This window comes from Myiozetetes cayanensis, unplaced genomic scaffold (assembly GCF_022539395.1).
Source record: "Myiozetetes cayanensis isolate MyiCay16 unplaced genomic scaffold, myiCay2020 scf7, whole genome shotgun sequence".
NCBI classification, from domain to species: Eukaryota; Metazoa; Chordata; class Aves; order Passeriformes; family Tyrannidae; genus Myiozetetes; species Myiozetetes cayanensis.
The window spans coordinates 20,240,186-20,258,633 of record NW_026087964.1 but is presented as its reverse complement, the minus strand read 5'-3'; the positions used below and the strand labels follow the sequence as shown (position 1 = coordinate 20,258,633).

The 18,448-nt window shown below is 37.9% G+C and overlaps 1 protein-coding gene across 2 annotated transcripts in view; it reads left to right on the top strand.

The window, feature by feature from the left end:
- Window positions 1-18,448, top strand: part of PDS5A (PDS5 cohesin associated factor A) — a 77,474-nt gene that overhangs the window by 19,841 nt on the left and 39,185 nt on the right. For both annotated transcript variants that reach the window (XM_050338425.1, XM_050338424.1), the window contains exons 3-6: window positions 13,408-13,611; window positions 14,042-14,128; window positions 14,892-14,989; window positions 15,482-15,608. In XM_050338425.1, the coding sequence (XP_050194382.1) occupies window positions 13,408-13,611; window positions 14,042-14,128; window positions 14,892-14,989; window positions 15,482-15,608 (516 nt within the window). The remainder of the gene's footprint in view (window positions 1-13,407; window positions 13,612-14,041; window positions 14,129-14,891; window positions 14,990-15,481; window positions 15,609-18,448) is intronic.

Below are 18,448 nucleotides of genomic sequence, written 5' to 3'. Positions count from 1 at the left end.
TCTTTACCACCATCCTGTTGCTGAGCACTGTGGATGTGACTTTCCTATCCTTATATGAGCAATAATAGTGTCTTTTATTTTTCCTTTAGTCTCCCACCTCATTTTAATAACAATTTTTAAAATGGAAAATTTCTTAAAAATATTTTAATTATTATTTTATTTTAATTATTATTTTATTTATTGTTATTTTTATTCATTTCACAGGTATCAGAAATCAGTCTCTTAATCAGGGATACTTGTCATTATTCACAGTAAAATAATTTAGGCTTACTAAATGAATTCTACCAATACAGTACTTTCCATACACTTATTAGACATCATTTTCTTCCTCCTCATTAAAGAATTAAATAAGACTTACAGCCAGGAAACCATTCCAGTTTTGTTTCAGGTCCAGTTTTTTAGGCACCAGTTTTTTCCTGTGCTTTAAGAATTTCAAGAAACTTTGTTTTTAATGGGGCTACTTTAAAATAAAATGAAACTTTAGGATACACGCAGAGTAAGGAAGTTGTTGCATTTTACCTTCAGTCCATTCTGTAGTGCCTTAGTTCTGAGCTTGGTCTCTGCCTGAAGGCAAAGCTAGAGGGTTTTTTTGTATGTCTAATGCAGATAATAGTGTGCAACAGATAGCCAAATTTTCTGGTAAAATAAGGCTTCGTTGGAGAAGGTTAATTCATCTGAATAGAAGTTCTTTGCAGCAGTGCATCTGGTTCGGGAGGTGCAGTAGCTGGTTCCTCACCAACTACTGGCAGAAGTTTGCTGTAATGTCCACGTCAACCAGTGCCTTCTGAGGAGCTTGTTCTGGTTTGATGTGCTGTTGGTTAGGGGTTTTTTGTGGTTGTTGCTGGTTGGTAGTCTTAGTTTTGATTGTGAAAGATGAAGGCTTTTTACAATTTTACAATTCTGATTTTTGTCCATCCTTTTGCATGGCAGTGGGAACTCACAGCTTCTGCATTCTATGTAATTATGACAGTCCTGTACTGTGACTCCAGTAGATGACAGCAAGATAGACAAAAATCTTTAGTGCGGTTTTGTCACTAGATATGGTTCATGTTGGAGTTTCACGTTATTTGCCCCTTGATTTTTCAGTCCTAAGGCACAGTGGAATCTGGCTCCTAAAGAAACCAGAAAAATGAATGTTGCAACTAAAGAGTATTTTCTTGTTGACCTTCTGATGCTACTGAGTGTGATGGTATTATGTGTAATTGCTGGACATTGAATGAGTTCCATGAAAGAAATTTTAATTCCTGTATTCTCTTACTGCCACAGACTGTGCCATCAGAGTTGAAGATTGAGGCACAAATATTTCACATAGTTTTATGCTTCAGTAGATACAGCAGGTTTTCAACTCAACACAGTTTACAAGATTGCTGAAATAGAAAAACTCAATTTTCTTAGAAAAAGTATCTTTTTTTGGGCTCATTTGTTGGTTGTGTTGAAACACAAGCAGGAACATGCGTGGTGTGCTTTATACATGCCCCACTTTTGGATGACTGAGTCAGGAAGACTGTATGATGCACCATGGGATGCATCTGCACCGTGGTGTAGAAAAAGACATGGATATAGTCTTATTTAAAACATCAGTATTGCTGGCAGCACAGCTCTCTAGTTGTGTTTTAATGTGAAACTCTAATACATAATTGTGTTGTGAGAACTGATCTTTAAATAGTTGCTTCAAAATGAATCCTTACAGTCAATTCACAGTAGAAATGCAAATGCCATTTTTGTTCTTGTCCAGCACCACCTTCTCTTTGGAAGAGGAAATGAATTATCACACAGCAGTGAGTTGGTTATGAAGAATTCTCTCTCTAACATCTGGATGCTATTATCAAAGTACTTGGGAAACTTCATATGGAAATAGAAACTACTGCACCATGAGGAATATGATTTAAAGAATTTTGGGGGTTTGCCCCAGCCATATATAACACTTGCCAGTATACCTAGGGAAAAAGGACTATATAATGAAATGCTTCTAACTGATGATGTCTTGAATTATCATTAGAATGTTTAAAAAACAGACTCTTTCAAGTCCCTCTGCAAATACTCTTATGTATCTACGTATGTGGAAGTGAAGTTTCTGAAAACTTAGATGACTTTCAGTGTTTTAATTTATGAACCTTCTTAGAGTATTTAAACAATTGCTAGTCTTTGGCAGGGAAATTGTAAAGAATTCCATGGCAAATCTTCCCAGTAATGAAGACTGGTAATAAATACTGCTGAAGACTGAATTGCTTAAAAAAATTAAAATAAAAATTGGTGCTGTGGCACTACACTTAAATCATGGATGTAAGAGATCAAGAGGAGTATTAATATGAAGAGATCATGTGCTGATAAATACATGCATTGTCTTTTTATTATTTAAGAAGTATACACACATTGTTGAAGTGGATGATTTGATCCACAGTATTATAGTTTGTGTCATAGAAATATGGTGTGAAACAGTTTAAAACTGGCATAATAAAATACTTCATGAAGTTGTAAAGGACTAAATCAGGGGATATTTAAGTATCAGTCTAGGCTGCTTAGTGAAATCTTTGACCCAAGAGCTTCCGTTGAAAAGTGCTATAGAATTTAATGCTGGTTAAGGAGCCAAATGGTAAACAGTATAGGCATTATGCATCCCTTATATAAATCAGATAGGTGTGCAATACTCAAGTTATAGTAAATCTTTGCCTCCAAAGGTGTGAGATGAGGATGTGATGAGAATAATAAGAACCTGGAAGGCAAAGAAAACGGTGGCCTAGAAAGGTAAATGGGGAACCTCTGCTGTCTCAGGTCATGATACAAACCCAGGAAATACATAATTAAATTAAAACGAGTAAGTTGATACATTGCATACAAGTTTTGAAAATTACCATAACAAGGTATTTTGAGACCTTGAATTTAAAATGATAAGTGATCACATCTTATCTACTCAGTTTCTACTGAGTATAGGTAAAGGTAAGTTTTCTGGCAACCTAGTAGGATTTGGATATAGCTACCCATTTCAGTCTTTATGTGCTTGCCACTATAAAGTTTAAGAATTTGTGTCACTTTTAGATTGTTTGTTAAGAGTTTGTGCACTGGAAGACTAAGTAGTCCTTCCCTTCCTGGTCTGGGTCTTTGAATCCTATCTACCTTTTCTTCTGCTAGCTCTGGAATGTATCAGATCTGTCTGTGATCTAACTGTGCTTGTCAGAAAACTGTCCAGGACTTTTTCAGGGGAGTTTTTCAGACAGATTAGTCAGTTAAATTGACTCATTTTGTTATTCATCAAGTGTTGGGTCCAGTGCTAAGTGTGCACTGCTGAAGTGTCCACTGTGTGGCCAGAAGCAGGACAGGGTGAGTAATGGGAAAGGGCGGAGATGGTGGCTGCAGGTGGTTAAACTGGATCTCCATGTCACAAGGAACCAGTACCATAGCCACCTGGAGACTGGTTTGAACTGTGTACTGATGTGACTCCTGGTTGGCACACAGGTCTGAATTTCTGTCTGTGCGTCGTCTTCCTTACACCCTGTCAGTGTGTACAGAATTGCAAGAAAGATAGAGCTCCAGCCAGCCAGTTACAAGGGAAGTTCTGTTACATTTCAGGCCACTAAAGCTGATTGTAAGGAGGCAGGGGGTGTTTTGGTGGATGTGTTTTTTATGTTTTCTTTAGATTTATTTTAACAGCCTCAAATAGTCCTCATTTTGAAAGAAAGGAGAGATGATAAAGATCCCATATTGTTACAACAGTGTGGATATAAAGGAACTTAGAGGATGTTCTTACATGAAGCATGATGGTACCTGCTTAAAGACAAAAGAGAGAGACTTGGCTTTAAAGTGTCATTTGACTTGAAGGAGGAAGCACATTACTATTATATATAGTAATGAAAGGGGTACAAAAATGATTTTGAATCTTCCAAATCCTACTGCAATAAAATGTATTATAATAACTTAATATTTAATTTATAATTTAATATAAATATAATATAATAAAATTTTAAATCGATGGTATTGTCTGAAATACTCAGTTCTAAGCAAAATGTTGTCTTTTGCTAAAGCTGTAGTGATGACAAAGGGCGTGTATTTTCTTTGCACATCGTGAGTTTGATTTTTCCCATGGGCTTGTTCCTAGCCAAAGAGGACAAGATGCATTACATGCAGAGATAACAGCATTAGGATTCTCTTCTGCTGGACAGGAAAGACAGCGGTTTACTCCTTTTGTGCTGTTGTGATCTTGAGAAGCATACCTTTTTAGAACCTTTCGTTGCATCAGTCCATACAAGTGACTGATGTCAGTGTTACGTGACTGATTTTGCAGGGCAAAGTATTCCACCACTATTTAAAAAGCATGTTCTAGTCTGTGTCATGAAAAACGTTTTGGATTAAGGCATGTGATTTTTTTCATTTTGTTTACCTTCTCCTCCTGCATCTGTTGCATTTGTTTTACTGTGAGGAATCTTCTACCTTTACAACAGAACTGGAATTGTGCTGTGTGTTGATTATGAAGATGTAAGGTGTGGATAATTGAACAACCTCTCTCACAAATTGGTAACATTACTTGTCCTGTTTTGATTAGGATGCTGTATGTGTATGATGTTTGCATTCATTATGTAGTTAATTAAAAATATATATCAAGGAAGTTACCTCAAATAATCCCTGAACTAACCACTCAGTGTACTGCTTTTATTACACATAGTAGCCAGTCTTTCTTCTTTTTCATACGTTAGATAAATTTAATATTTGGGCTCTTGGAAAATAGTTGGAGTTGCTTGATGCAAGGAAAATAATACAGAATATGTTGTTTTACCAGTTTGAAGATAGTGGTAAGTTGCAGATCTGTGACTTCTTTGTGTGTGATCTGTCAGTTGGCAGAGCTCTCAAGCTTAATGTAGGTTAGTCCCCAGGGGAAGGATAGCCAGTTAAACTGTTTGCCCAGTCAGAGGACTATATCACTGTACAGGCCACCATTGGTATTCCTGCATCACTTTTACATGTCCTATGATACGTTTGTAATCGCATCTGGAAACCCCGGTCATTGGCTTCACTTGGTGAGCAGGATGTAAAGAAGAGTTTTGCCCCAAAGAGTTTAGAATATGCTTTATATAATCTTTTATTCAGCTTTTCATTCCCCCCCCCCCCGAGTTATTCAAAACCGGCTAAATGTCTTGTCAGAGACTATAGATTAAAGCCTTTGTAGTGAAAATCAGGCAATAAAATTTATTTTTCAGGTGTTACTAATAGTACTAGACAGGAAGTGCTACTTTTCATTTTACAGCTGCTGTGACAGCAGCAGAACTTCATGAAAATGTATCAGGTCCTTTCCATTTCATTGATTCTGTGATTCTCATGTCATAGAATCATAGAGTGGTTTGGGTTGGAAGGGACCTTAAAGATCACCTAGTTCCAAACCCCTGCCGTGAGGGACACCTTCCACTAGACCAGGCCACTCAGAGCCCCATCCAACCTGGACCACTTCTAGGGATGGGGCATCCACAACTTCTCTGGGCAGCCTGTTCCAGTGTCTCATCACCCTCACAGTAAAGAATTTTCTTCCTAATATCTAATCTAAACTTACCCTTTCTCAGTTTAAAGCCATTCCCTGTTGTCCTGTCACTACATGTCCTTGTGAAAAGTCCTTCTCCAGATTTCTTGTAGGCTCCCTTTAGGTACTGGAAGGTTGCTATAAGGTTCCCCTGGAGCCTTCTGTTCTCTAGGCCAAACAGCCCCAACCCTCTCAGCCTGTCTTCACAGGAGAGGTGCTCCAGCCCTCTAATCAACTTGGTGGCCTTTTCTAGACTCACTCCAACAGGTCCATGTCTTTCCTGTGCTGAGGACCATAGAGCTGGATGCAGCACTCCAAATGGGGTCTCACCAGAGAGGAGTAGAGGGGCAGAGTCACCTCCCTCAACCTGCTGGTTGCCCTTGTTTTGATGCAGATCTGGATACACTTGACTTTCTGCTCGGCGTTGTTGGCAAACTTGCTGAGGTTGCACTCAGTCCCACTACCTGTGTCACCAACAAAGGTGTTAAACAGTGCCAGTCCCGATACCAGCCCTGAGGAACACCATGCTCCAGTTGAGAGACAAGAATGTTTTCCGGGATAGTGTCAAATGCTCAGCACAAGTCCAGGTAGATGACATCATTTGCTCTTCCCTTGTCCACCAACACTAACCCCATCGCAGAATGCCACCGAAATTGTCCCCTTAGGGAAACCGTGCTGGCTATCACCAGACACCTCCTTATTTTCCATTTGCCTTAGCATAGTTTTCAAGAGGATCTTCTCGATGATCTTAGAGGTGAGATGAGCTGTAGCTCCCTGTGTGGGTCCTGAGAAGGAGCTGTTTGCAATTAAGTGAACCCTGCAAGCAGATGCTGCTCCATGACACATGCTTCCATGGTCAGAAAGCAGCCCCAGTTCGAAACTAGAGATCCTGCAGGCTCATTCCTACCCATTTCTACTTGCAGCTTTTTTCCAGAACATGAATGGCACCCCTGTATTAAAAGCATATTAAAAGGATTATAGAATCATTAGGTCAGAGAAGACCTTTCAGATCATTGAGTCCAACCACTGCAATGACAGGTGACCTGTCATGTTCACCACTAAACCATGTCCTATCTACACACTGACCAACTTTCAGGGATGGTGATTCCTACTTGGCCACTCTTTCAGTAAGGATATTTTTCCTAATATTCATCTGAACCTCACCCAGCACAACTTGTGACTGTTCTTGTCCCTTTGCTTGTTACCTGGGAGAAGAAAGTGACCCTCAGCTCACTACAGCCTCCTTTCAGGTACTTGTAGAGAGCGATAAGGCCTGCCCTCAGCCTCCTCTTCTTCAGGCTAAACAACCTCAGCTCTCTCAGCTGCTTCTCATAACACTTGTGCTCCAGACCCTTCACCAGCTTCACCAACTTGGTGGTCTGTGAACTTACTGAGGGTGCACCCAATCCCCTCGTCCGGATCATCAGTACAGATACTATCTACACAGGGCTGGCCTCAAAGAGAGGCCTTCTGCCATTGTTTCAGTAGGTTAATTAGCACAGTCTGGTAAATGTTGTCTTACAAGAAAAGGCTTTGTGACTCCTTTGGTACCACCTTTTGTACCTTTCAATTTTTTTTAATTTTTTTTTTTAATCAGTGATGGTAATCAGGCCTAAGTAATGTGTTTCAAATTAGCATTTAGTATTTTTAGCATTTCATGAGTTGTATCGCTGTTTTTTCCTTTCCTCCGTCATATCCTGCAATTGCATTTTCATTGTTTTCATGCACATAGCCTGTTGCTGGCTTGTAATTTCCTTACAATTGCTTAATAAATGTCCATCTTTCCTCTCCTGTTGTTTCCACCTGATAAGCTCTTAATAGCATGAATTCTTGGATTTAAGAGCTAAGCATAAGATCATTTACCAGCAATGAATTTTTAGTGTTTCTGTTACCATATAATATCCTATCCTTTATTGCCGGTCTGTAACTGTGTCATTACCATCCATTCCTACCATTCTACACTGGTAAGTTCTTTGAGGTCCAAAATGTCGTTTCACTTTAATGCTGAGAAGCTAAGGAGACAATTTTCATCTCTTGCAGCATTCTCATTTTCCATGTGGCTCAGTGTGATGCTATTCTTGACACTTGGACAACTTTCTTGTCATGGTTGATGTTGTGTAGAGTGTTGATTATCTTATTGAAGGTATGAGCTGTTACAAGATGAGGGTTAGCAAGGTAATTTATTTTTTATGTGCTACCCTTTCTTAACTTCTTTGTTTACCCTTCCAGATTTTGTTTGTATTTTGAAATTCTGTTGATGTCAACCTATTGGTTATATTGGCAAGATCTCTTTTCTTGATCATTATGTTAATATTTGATAATTTCTGGCTAGTTGGTAACTTCCTTGTTTGGGAGTGGGGGGGTGTGGTTTATTGTTGGGATTTTTTGGTGGTGGTGTTGGGTTTTCTTCTTTGGGGTTTGTTTTGTTTTTGTTTTTTTAAGAAAAGCCAACAAAACCTGTGGTGTTAAGTTTGTGATTTCACTTGTTGGGTATTTAAAGATTCTGGAATAAATTATCTGACCCTCCTGATTTGAATACTTTGAGATCTTTTCTTTTTGTTTCTGTCCACACAGTAATGTCTCTTCCATGTTTGTTTGGTGCTTCTGGCTGACAGATAGGATTGTATCTGAGGGAGACCAAAACTTCTCATCCTAAATCTGCACCATGTAGAAGTATTTTTTTCAAAAATGCGTGTTGGTGAATTTTGTTGTGTTTTACACTGAGCTCTTAGACAAAGAATATAATTTATTGTTAATAGTTAATGGCAAGAATCACCTATAGTACTGCTTAAATCTTGTGAGGAAAAATGTAAAACCACTCTGATGGCAGTTTTTGGGTGTACTGTAATTTTAGCCTTTTCTTGGCATCTTTCACAGAGTTGTCTAAGCTCTTGAAGTGTCATCCAGGCTCACATCCATTTGGTTATGTTTTGCTTTCAAATATCTTTTGTATTTAACCTTAGTAGTGAAGTTAGCTTCTGATATTATTCCCATTATAACAAATGGCATCAAATTCTCTCAATTGCTAAATTTCTTCTTTGGATGATTGCAAAATTTTTAAATACCGAGTATCTTTTCCTGGTCTTTTTACAAGGTGGTGGTGGTTAAATGTTACTACTTTGGAATCCTTTGAACAAGCTATTGTAAGAAGAGTGCAACAAGTGAAACCTGCACACACCTTCCCCCTGCTGTGACTGGCTTGGAGGTTGGTGTTTAGCCCTGCCAGCTGCAGCAAGGCTTTTGTAGATCTGCCTGCTTCTTCCTTTCTGCAAGCGCTGGTCTGTCTTCTCCCTGCCAATTACCCTGTCCTCTCTCTCGGTGTTTGTATGGCTCTCCTCCCTGTAATACTGGAGTCATCAGTAGGTTTCAGCAGCAGCTGATCTTCCTGATCCCACAAATCGTGTGCCCAGATCTACAGGATCTGAACAGCAGAAGTTAGTATTTCCATCTGAGGCATAGGTTTTGCACGAGAGCCACATGCAGCTGAGTCACATGAGGGCAAGCTACGGTGCTGATTTAGTGTCTTTGAAAACAGGCTGCATGTAAGCTGCCTGTGAGGTGTGGGCAGTCTGTGAGCAATGCTTTGGCAACCTCTGGTGTGTGTTTCAATGCAGCTGAGAGGCCGACAGCCTCACAAGAAGCTGCAAGTATTGTTCATCTCACCTCTTTTCAGGCAACCAGTCACACTGAGCTGCTTTCATGGTCGACCCAGAGTTCCAGGGCAAAACTGAGGTGACATCTGTAAATGTCATTATGGACATCTGTGCTTGAGCTCAGTCGGGATCTCTGCATTTCTCTCTAATGGGTGAAAGGGTAACCCAGAGTGACTGGCTTGCACACTGCGTGGTTGGAGCAATCAGATGAACACCTCCCTGAAAGCTCGAACTTCTTTAATTTTCAATATGTTTGCAACATGCTAAGAGTGATTTAAGCAGTCTTCATTTAGCTGTTCTCACTAGTTTGAATGAAGGCTTTTGCATTTCTTCGATGTTGGAGTCAGATGATTTCACTTACATGTTTGCAGATCCTGGGAGAGTAAAATCTTGATCTGATAGTTAGAATTTCAAGGTAGTATGGTAAAAATGGCAATAATGAAAATTTCTAGAATAGTTTTAACAGTTTTGGTTTTGCAAGCTAATTAAAGCACAAGTATGTGACAACTTAATGAAGATGCATTAAATCAAAAGCAGTAAAAATTAATTTAATAATAAATGCACATAGCTGTATTTTGTTTACGTTTCTCCAGCAATTAGTACTTAAATTGAGTCCTTAACTGTTTGGAAAAGAATTGATGATGTTACATTAATGTGTTTAAAGAATGCTTTTCTCTCTCCTGCTTTTTGCACAGAGGACACTAACAGTTTTTTGTGGTGAAAGCTGTTAAGTCTGTAGGGTTTTATATAACTGAATATTAGTGTTCTAGTTAGAGTTGTTTTGATTGTACAGCAGTTAGACAATAGTACTGTAATTTAAAAAAGTAGTGAGTTCCTGTTACAATTTGATCACCACTTCTAGGAATAGAAACTGTCTTAGCATGAGAAGGAGTGATTTCCAGTTTGGAAGTTTGACACCTTAAATTATTTGAACCTTTAGTCTTTTTGTATCTGTAAAGTTTATTTTAGATTTTCAGTTTCATGAGCAAATTCTTTTAGTGGATAAATTTCTGTCACAATTAATACTGGTATTGCAGTGTTCAGGCTAGAAAAAATGTAACTGTAAAAATATTTCTAAACCAGTTATGATCAGTTCTTCATAAGATGTTAAAACTTATTAAGAGGTTATCAGTATTTGTTAGGCATCATGCAGCTTGCATACTGCTACTTTTTTTCTTTAATTTCTTTGAGAAAGCTCATGATTTGTAACAGGAAATGTAATGGAGTTATAGGAAATGTACAAAGAACAGGACCTATGTGCAATACAATTTAAGGAAGATTTTTGGAAGGGCTGGATACATATGCTGAATTTTATGTGTTCCTTCTGAATACAAGAGCAACATAGGAAAATCTGTAAGGCTTGGTGTGTTTTCAAACAGGCAAAACAGTGTGAAAGACTAGTTTCTTTACTGTAATCCCAGAATATCCTAACATTTGTTAATCAGGTGGCAAAGTTGTGCTGCTTTACCTCATCTGTTTTTGACATATCAGAAAAGGGATAAATGCAAGGTTTGTGCATATTGTCATATGAATATAAGACTAATGAAAGATCTCAGGGTATGGAGATCTGATGTAGGAGGGTATGGAGAAAGGAGATTGGTTTTATGGGGAAGATCAAAAGTTTACTTATATAGGTAATCTATAAAACCAGTAGCATGACTAATAAGAACTTTGGAGAGATAAATTGATATGGTACAGAAACAGTTTATCTATAGATCCTTTAGACCTTTCTTCCATTTTTGTAAAGCCTTCCACAATAGTTGTCTGAATCCCATGCTGCAAGTCAAGGCCATTATTTCTTGCCCTGCCACCAGCAGAGAGCAAGTATGTGTGGTGTGGGTTTTGTTTTTGGTTGGGGGTTGGGATTTTTCTCATCATGTCTTTTGATTTGATGATGGTATTAGGTTTTTTAATTTGATTGTGATTGGATTTTTTATTGTTGGGGCATTGGGGTTTTTTTGAGGGTTGTTGGGGTTTTTTATAACACCTTCCTGATTGAAAGAATCTGGTAGGTTTTAAAGAGTATGTTATCTGCTTTTTTAATTCTTGAATGGGACAGGTGATCTAGGAAGGGGACATGTAATCACAGAATACACTGAGTTGAATGGGACCCATCAGCATCAAGACCAACTCCTGTCCCTGTACAGGACAACTGCAAAAATCACTCAACGTGCCCAAGAACATGGGCAAATGCTTCTTGGGCCTCTGTTCTAGTACCCAACCACCCTCTGGGTGAAAAACCTTCTAATATCCAACCTAAACCTCCCCTGACACAACTTCAGGCCAATCCCTCAGGTCCTGTCACTGTCACCAGAAAGAAGAGATCAGTGCCTGCTCCTCCTCTTCCCCTCACAAGGAAGTTGTGACTGCAATGAGGTCTCTCCTCAGTCTCCTCTTCTCCAGGCTGAACAGACCAAGTGCCCTCAGCTGCTTCTCATACAGCTTTGCCTTTAGACCCTTTATCATGTTCATTGACCCTCCTCTGGTCACTCCCTAATAGCTTTATATCCTTCTTACATTGTGGTGACCAAAATTGCCCCCTACTCTCGAGGTGAGGCCACACCAGCCCAGAACAGAGCAGGACAATCACCCCTCTGCTTGATCCCAGGGCATGGTGATAAGTGGCCCTGTAACAGACAGATCTGTGCTGTCAGAGGGATGGTTTTGTGCTCTCAGCAGAAAACACGGCTTAAGAATATTTTTAGTGAAACAGACCAATACAGATAAAATTTGTATCTTTATGGGCTGTGGGTGCAAAGTTCTCTTCTTTTCTCGGTTTGTTGTGGGGAGTTTTTCTCCTCTCTCTTCCTTTCTTGAATTTTGTTTTTGTGGTAAGTTGCTTCATGAAAGATTGTATTTGTACATTTATAGAAATTAAAGAAGAGTTTTAAGTAATGTGCTGTAGGAAAGGTTGCTGTCAAACATTTCATTTGTAAGATCTACTGAGTTTGAAACTGTATTTCAAAACTCAGAAAGGAGATGAAGATGAAAGAGCATTTCCGATGGTGGAGGCAGGGACATGCTTAATAGCAGAGAAACAACCTTAGTGTCATTTGAATGACACAATAACAAAAAAAATCTGTTTAGAGTGAGAGATGTGTTTATTAGTTGTGTGAGCTTGTTTACTGTTACTATTCTAGAGGTGAATTTGACCCATCAGGATTTATCATTTTGCGTTTTCTCAAGAATCTCTTTAATGTGTGTAATGTGTATACTGTGTCTGTAGTGGGTATGCTACTGGTATGCAGTGTGAGTGTCCTTCACAATTTTTACTCCAAGGATGCTCAGGTGACAAGGAGGAATGGAACACAAAGAGCTATTTCACTAACATCATTCTAAGACTCTCTGGAATATCTACCTGTTCTTTGCTGACATCCTTTAACAAGCTCATCCTTTAACAAGCCCTATTCCAAAAATTAAATCTGCAACTTTGTATTTCTTCAAACTAAATTTTCACCTCCAATTTTGCCAAATCATTATGCTGAGAAGTTGCTATTAAGTTGTATAATAATTAAAAATAAACAATTCTGGTGGCATTTCTTCTTATCCATGCTAGAAGAAACAAGGAGACCACATAGTTAATTTTTTTACATTATATTGATAAGGGTATAGATGCAGTTCTCAGTATGCAGAAAGAAAAGATCTGCAGCATTAGACTAATTTTACATGAGGGATTAAATTATTATCTGGTATTATAGTTTATTTAAACCAGATAGAAAGACTGTGCATATGTAAAGTACTTCTTGAGCTCTGTGTCTCAATACAGGCAGAGTGTTAAGGGTGACCTCTTCGGCTCCTCCCAAGTCTTGCATCGCTCTTAAAACAGCAGCATTATAGTGTAGCCCTGTGTTAGGCCAGATGGCATACAGCCCCTTGGAATATTTATGCTGAGGTGAGTCCTCACTTTAATTGCAGTGGGACTGCTTTGAGGAAGAGATGCTGCCATGTCAACCCTCATCGGTGTGCAGCAGTTTCTGTGCTCTACCTCAGATCAAGATTGACAGAATGAGTAGAGCTGCAAAGCGGTTTTCAGTGTCTTAATTTAAAATACCAAGTTCAACAAACCTTTACATATCATATTAACACTTCTCTTTTTCTAATACTTGTCCTAACAAAAAAAGTGTAGTACTAACTGTGATTATGCAGCGGAACATGTATTGATAGCGCTGCATCCTTTTAAAAGGTATTGTTTAGTAATTGGGAATAAAAGCAGAAAGTACTCCAATTTTTTTTTTTCTCTTTGTTTTTCAGATGGTGGTAAAAACCTTCATGGATATGGACCAGGACTCAGAAGATGAGAAGCAGCAGTATCTCCCACTAGCCTTGCACCTTGCATCTGAATTCTTCCTCAGGAATCCCAATAAAGATGTGCGCCTCCTTGTAGCATGTTGCTTGGCTGATATCTTTCGTATCTATGCTCCTGAAGCTCCATATACTTCCCATGACAAACTTAAGGTAAAAATGCTTTCTAAAATAAAGGCTTTCTTCCTATCTCATTCTCTTACTGAGGAAAGTAAAAGCCACATCTCCCCTTCTCCCTCTGCAAAACAAAACCAACCAACCAACCCTCCTCAAAAAAACCCAAAACAAAAATAAAGCCCAGAAAAATAAACCAAAAAAAAAAAAGGGTTTACTCCGATTTATACTGATATTCAATTGTACTAAAGACATGTTGCTTTAATCCTGTGAGTCAGTGTAATAATGTAAAGGAACACTGGGTGACATGACCAGTGTCTGTGTTGGTGATAGCTTTCTGTCAGTGCCTAAAAAAGACAATTTAATGTTCTCATGAGTTTGAAAATATGGGTAGATGTCATTACTAAATGGTTGTATTTTTATTCTCTGCTGAATCAAGCTTGTAAACACTATATTGTTTTTTTGACAGGACATATTCTTGTTTATTACAAGACAATTAAAAGGCTTGGAGGACACGAAGAGCCCTCAATTTAACAGATACTTTTACTTGTTAGAGGTAACGCAATAGTTGTAACTTTCAGAAGATGGTATTTGCTCTACGAGCCTAAGAAGTGTAATCAGTATTTTTTCCAGTAATTTTTCCAGATGTGGCAGTATGCCCTGGAAATTTATTCTGTAAATCACACCAGTCTCATTAAAGTTCAGTGAATTACTTCTTTTAGTAGTTATAATTCTGTTTGCATTTAGTAAGTTCATTAGCCTGTAGTAGAGAACATGTTGAAATGATTGGTATTTATTAACATTTAGCCTTTATCTTACAAATTTATACACTTTTTCATATCAAGAGGGAAAATTTTGAATGCTGATTAAAATGCAGATGTGCTTATATTAATGATTGGAGAAGGGATATAAGATTTTTGCTTTTAAAATGTTGCAAATTGATGCTCTTGACAAGAACTGGGGGAGGGTTCAGTGTGCATTCAGAAATAGTATCTTCTTTGTAAATCTTTTCTTGATACATAAAATTGTATGTCATATCATGAAGGAAAAAGTCTAGAATATATTAACAATTTCTATCAATTGGGTTTTATATGTAAGAAATCAGATTATTCTATATGTAGGTTTTTTTGGATATATCTGGCAAAACCCCTTTGTATTAGGAGTTCTTTAATATGCAAAGCAAATATCCAGTCTCTTTCCCCAAGGGAGTATTGTATATTATTTTTCCTTAAACAGAAAAAACCTGTAACTAACGTGATTATATTTATGTGACTTAATATGAAGTTGCAATAGCCTGAATATTGTATTTTTTGTTTTAGAATTTAGCTTGGGTTAAATCTTACAACATCTGCTTTGAGTTGGAAGATTGCAATGAGATTTTTATTCAGCTTTTTAGGACTCTTTTTTCAGTTATCAAGTAAGTTGAATTACTTCCATTATTTTAAACTGTCAGAATATGGGGGTAGACCAAATCCTATCATAGTCTACAGATAAATATGTCTTAACAGAACCATTCTTTATTTCTCCAAATGAAGAGATACAAGGAAAGCAAATGAGTGTGAATTACTGACAGTATGGAGGGGTGTACATCTGAAAGTAGATGTGTTTTAAAATTTGCAACCCGCGTTCTAACAGTATACTTCATTCTGATTCATTTATCTACATTTTTATTTTCGTGGTTGTGATTGTCTTTTTTGTTTTGATTCACTTGAATCAGAGCTAGGTTTTTCTAGGTTTTTGAACCTTCCTGTAAGAGAAGAAAGTAACGTAAAACAGTTTTGAGTTTTGAGATGTGGAGAGTCTAAGGGAAGGCAAACTGGACAGCGTTAGACATTGTTTCTTGGCCATACTGTTAATAATTTGTCAGGGTCTGAAAATTTAATATTGATAACATTCTTTATGATCTTAGTAATAGCCACAACCAGAAGGTACAAATGCATATGCTGGATTTGATGAGTTCTATCATCATGGAAGGCGATGGAGTAACTCAGGAGCTGCTGGACTCGATTTTGATTAACCTCATTCCTGCACACAAGGTCTGCAAAGTAAAATATTATAGTAGTAGTATACCATTATAGCAACATCAATTTTTATTGCCTTTTGCATGTTGTTTATCTCTTCACGCACTTAAGCTATCACAACTGTTTTATTTTCCCCCAGTCTTGTAAGAGTGGATTGAAAATCTCCTTTGGGAATTATTTGGTGTTCTGTGTCTAGATTATTCGATATCAAGGGATTGTACCTACTTGCTACCTCAGAATCTTTGTATTGAAATAGTGTTTTCAAGTAAATAGAAAAACATTGTATCTTAAGGATCGTGGGTTGTCGGTTGTTTTGCTTTTGGGATTTTTTGCAGGGTTTATGATTGAAAAGATGTGAAGTATTTTTTAATTGGAAAAAAAAAAAAAAGGAAAAAAAAAAGACTTCCCCAGGGCTTCTGTGGTGTCTTGCTGCTCCCCTCAGCTCGCCTGTCTGACTTCCCTCCACCTCCCTAGCTCTGTTTCCCACCACTTCCGTGTGCTCTACCCTCTTAACTCACCTCTAAGGGACCAAGTGACACACACACACATACACACATCTCCTTCTTAGAGGAATTTTATATGAGCTCCTCCTCGAAGAGTACATCACTGGATCTGCAGCTGAGCTTTTGAAGTACCTTTATTGTAATGCCAAAATAAATTTGAAATGAGAATGAACACAACTCTGTGAAATAAGGGAAAATGAGTGCAGGCTGGTGTTGCCTTGTGTTGACCAAGAAAATTGCCTTGCTAAAACACTTGTTCTTCTTACTGAAAATTGTGTGGAGTACAGGAGATTTCAGTTATTAGTTAGAGTAAACGAACTGTGCTCTGATTACCAAGTGTGTGTTTCTGTTTGTTCATTTATTAATTTAAAATAATGACAAAATTAGGGCAGCTCTGTCCATGACTTCATAATTAAATTAGCAGATAAAAGTTAAGTTAGCAGGAATTATTCATTTGGTTACTTGAAGAGGGAGAATTCATGGGAATGCATTGCACAGGAGTGCCTAAGCTGTGACCATTGTCATTTACCTGTGGAATTCAGCATTGGATATATTACAGTATCTGTGGTCTGAGATGAGTTTGCATTCCTTCTGTCATGATCATGAGACAGAAATACCATTCTGGCAAGTAATTTTGATCAACAGCAATGAGAAAATGTCTTACTAAAACTGCTAACAGAGAGGCCTCTTATAACAATAGGTTCTTTTTGAAAATACACTGCACTTTGTAAGTTGTTTCTAATCAATTATAGGCAGTAGATATCAGGAATGGAACAGAGGAGTGGTGCTTTGTGTGTCAGGTGCTGGGTGATGCTGTTGGCAGTGGTGGGCATTGCTCTGACAATACAAAGACCTGGTACAACAGAACAGTGTGTTGTGACTACTCAGTTTAGGCAGAGTAAAAGCAAATATGATTCTTCAGCATTAATGTTGTTAGCTTAATTGTATAGTTTTGCCTAATGAAGGAAATGCTCAAGCAAGGCTCTGATAGAGAGGTAAACTTGGTGTAAATATTGGGTTGTACTGCACATTTGCTATCTTTTAGAGGACTGGTGCCAGTCCTTACCAGCTCTTGATCATGACTGAGCAAATAATATCCTGTAGTCAGTGCTCAGTATGGTACTTTGGTCAGTATTTTGGTCCAATGTAATTAGTTTATTTCCTGTAACAACAGAACTTAAACTACTGTTTTACCATGGTAGTTAAAAAAAACCCCACAAACAAACAGAAAGTTCTTTTGTCTGATCCACCTAGCAGAGTTTGACTGTCGTAATTATGTTCTCCTTTTGTGAACAGAGCTCCTAGGAAGTTCTGTGATTATGTTGTTTGTCCTTGCTGTTTTGATGTTTGGTTCTTTGGTATTGTGAGGGGGGTTTTGTGTGGAAATCTTTGAAGCTGTGTTGAAAATCCAAAGAAAATATGTTTTCCGTGTGAAGTTGGCAGTCCTTTAGTTTAATACTGGTATACCTGCCAAAAAGATTTTCATCCTGGTTTGGTTTGGAAAGAAAGTGTTGGGTTATTTATTTATTTATTTTTATTTGTAATTTGAGAAGAGTTGATACATATCTGTCTGTCTTTCTATAATGACACATCAGTTCAGTGCTTTGGTGACTGAGGAGGTACTTGTTTGTTTGAGCCTTTGGCCATTTGTTTCTCTTTACTATCGGTTGATGAACTGTCTTTCAGTTTGTCATCTCATTAAAAATACATGAGGAGTGTCGTTCTCAATATAGACTTGCCAAATACCATCTTTCCAAGAATCTGTCATCCCTAGGCTTTTCCTGCGGTTTTGTCTGCAGTGATTTGTAATTTTCAGGGCAATCAGCTAACCCACCTTTCTTTTTTTTGACCCTTTCCAAGCATCACTAATCCCTAGATGATGTGAGATACTGTGTATTGGATTTTTGGAGACTTGGACAGTCAGATTTTTCAGATGTGCAGTTACATTCCTTATCTTGCTCAATAGTAGTAAAAAACAATGTTCAGATTCGTCATGTTGCAATCAAATGTTTACTTGGAAAGTTTACAGCTAACTCTGGCCAAGTGTTAGTGCTTTCTATGGGCTCACTGTGGGCTGGCCCAGAGCATATGGTACAGACCATGGAGAAATCAGGGCAGTTTTACCCTCTAGACAAGGCTGAACTTTGCTGCAGAGTGTACCTCTTATGGATGTGTGAAGGAGAAACAAAACTACATTTAAATATTAAGTTAGACTTGTTCATTTTTTAGTGACAAAGTTTGGTGCGCATTAATTTTCAAAGTTTGGTAATGTTTCTTCAAAATTTTTGATGTTATTGCATGTGGAAACTTTTTATAGATGTGAATGCAGTGTTAAAGGTCACAGCTAATAAA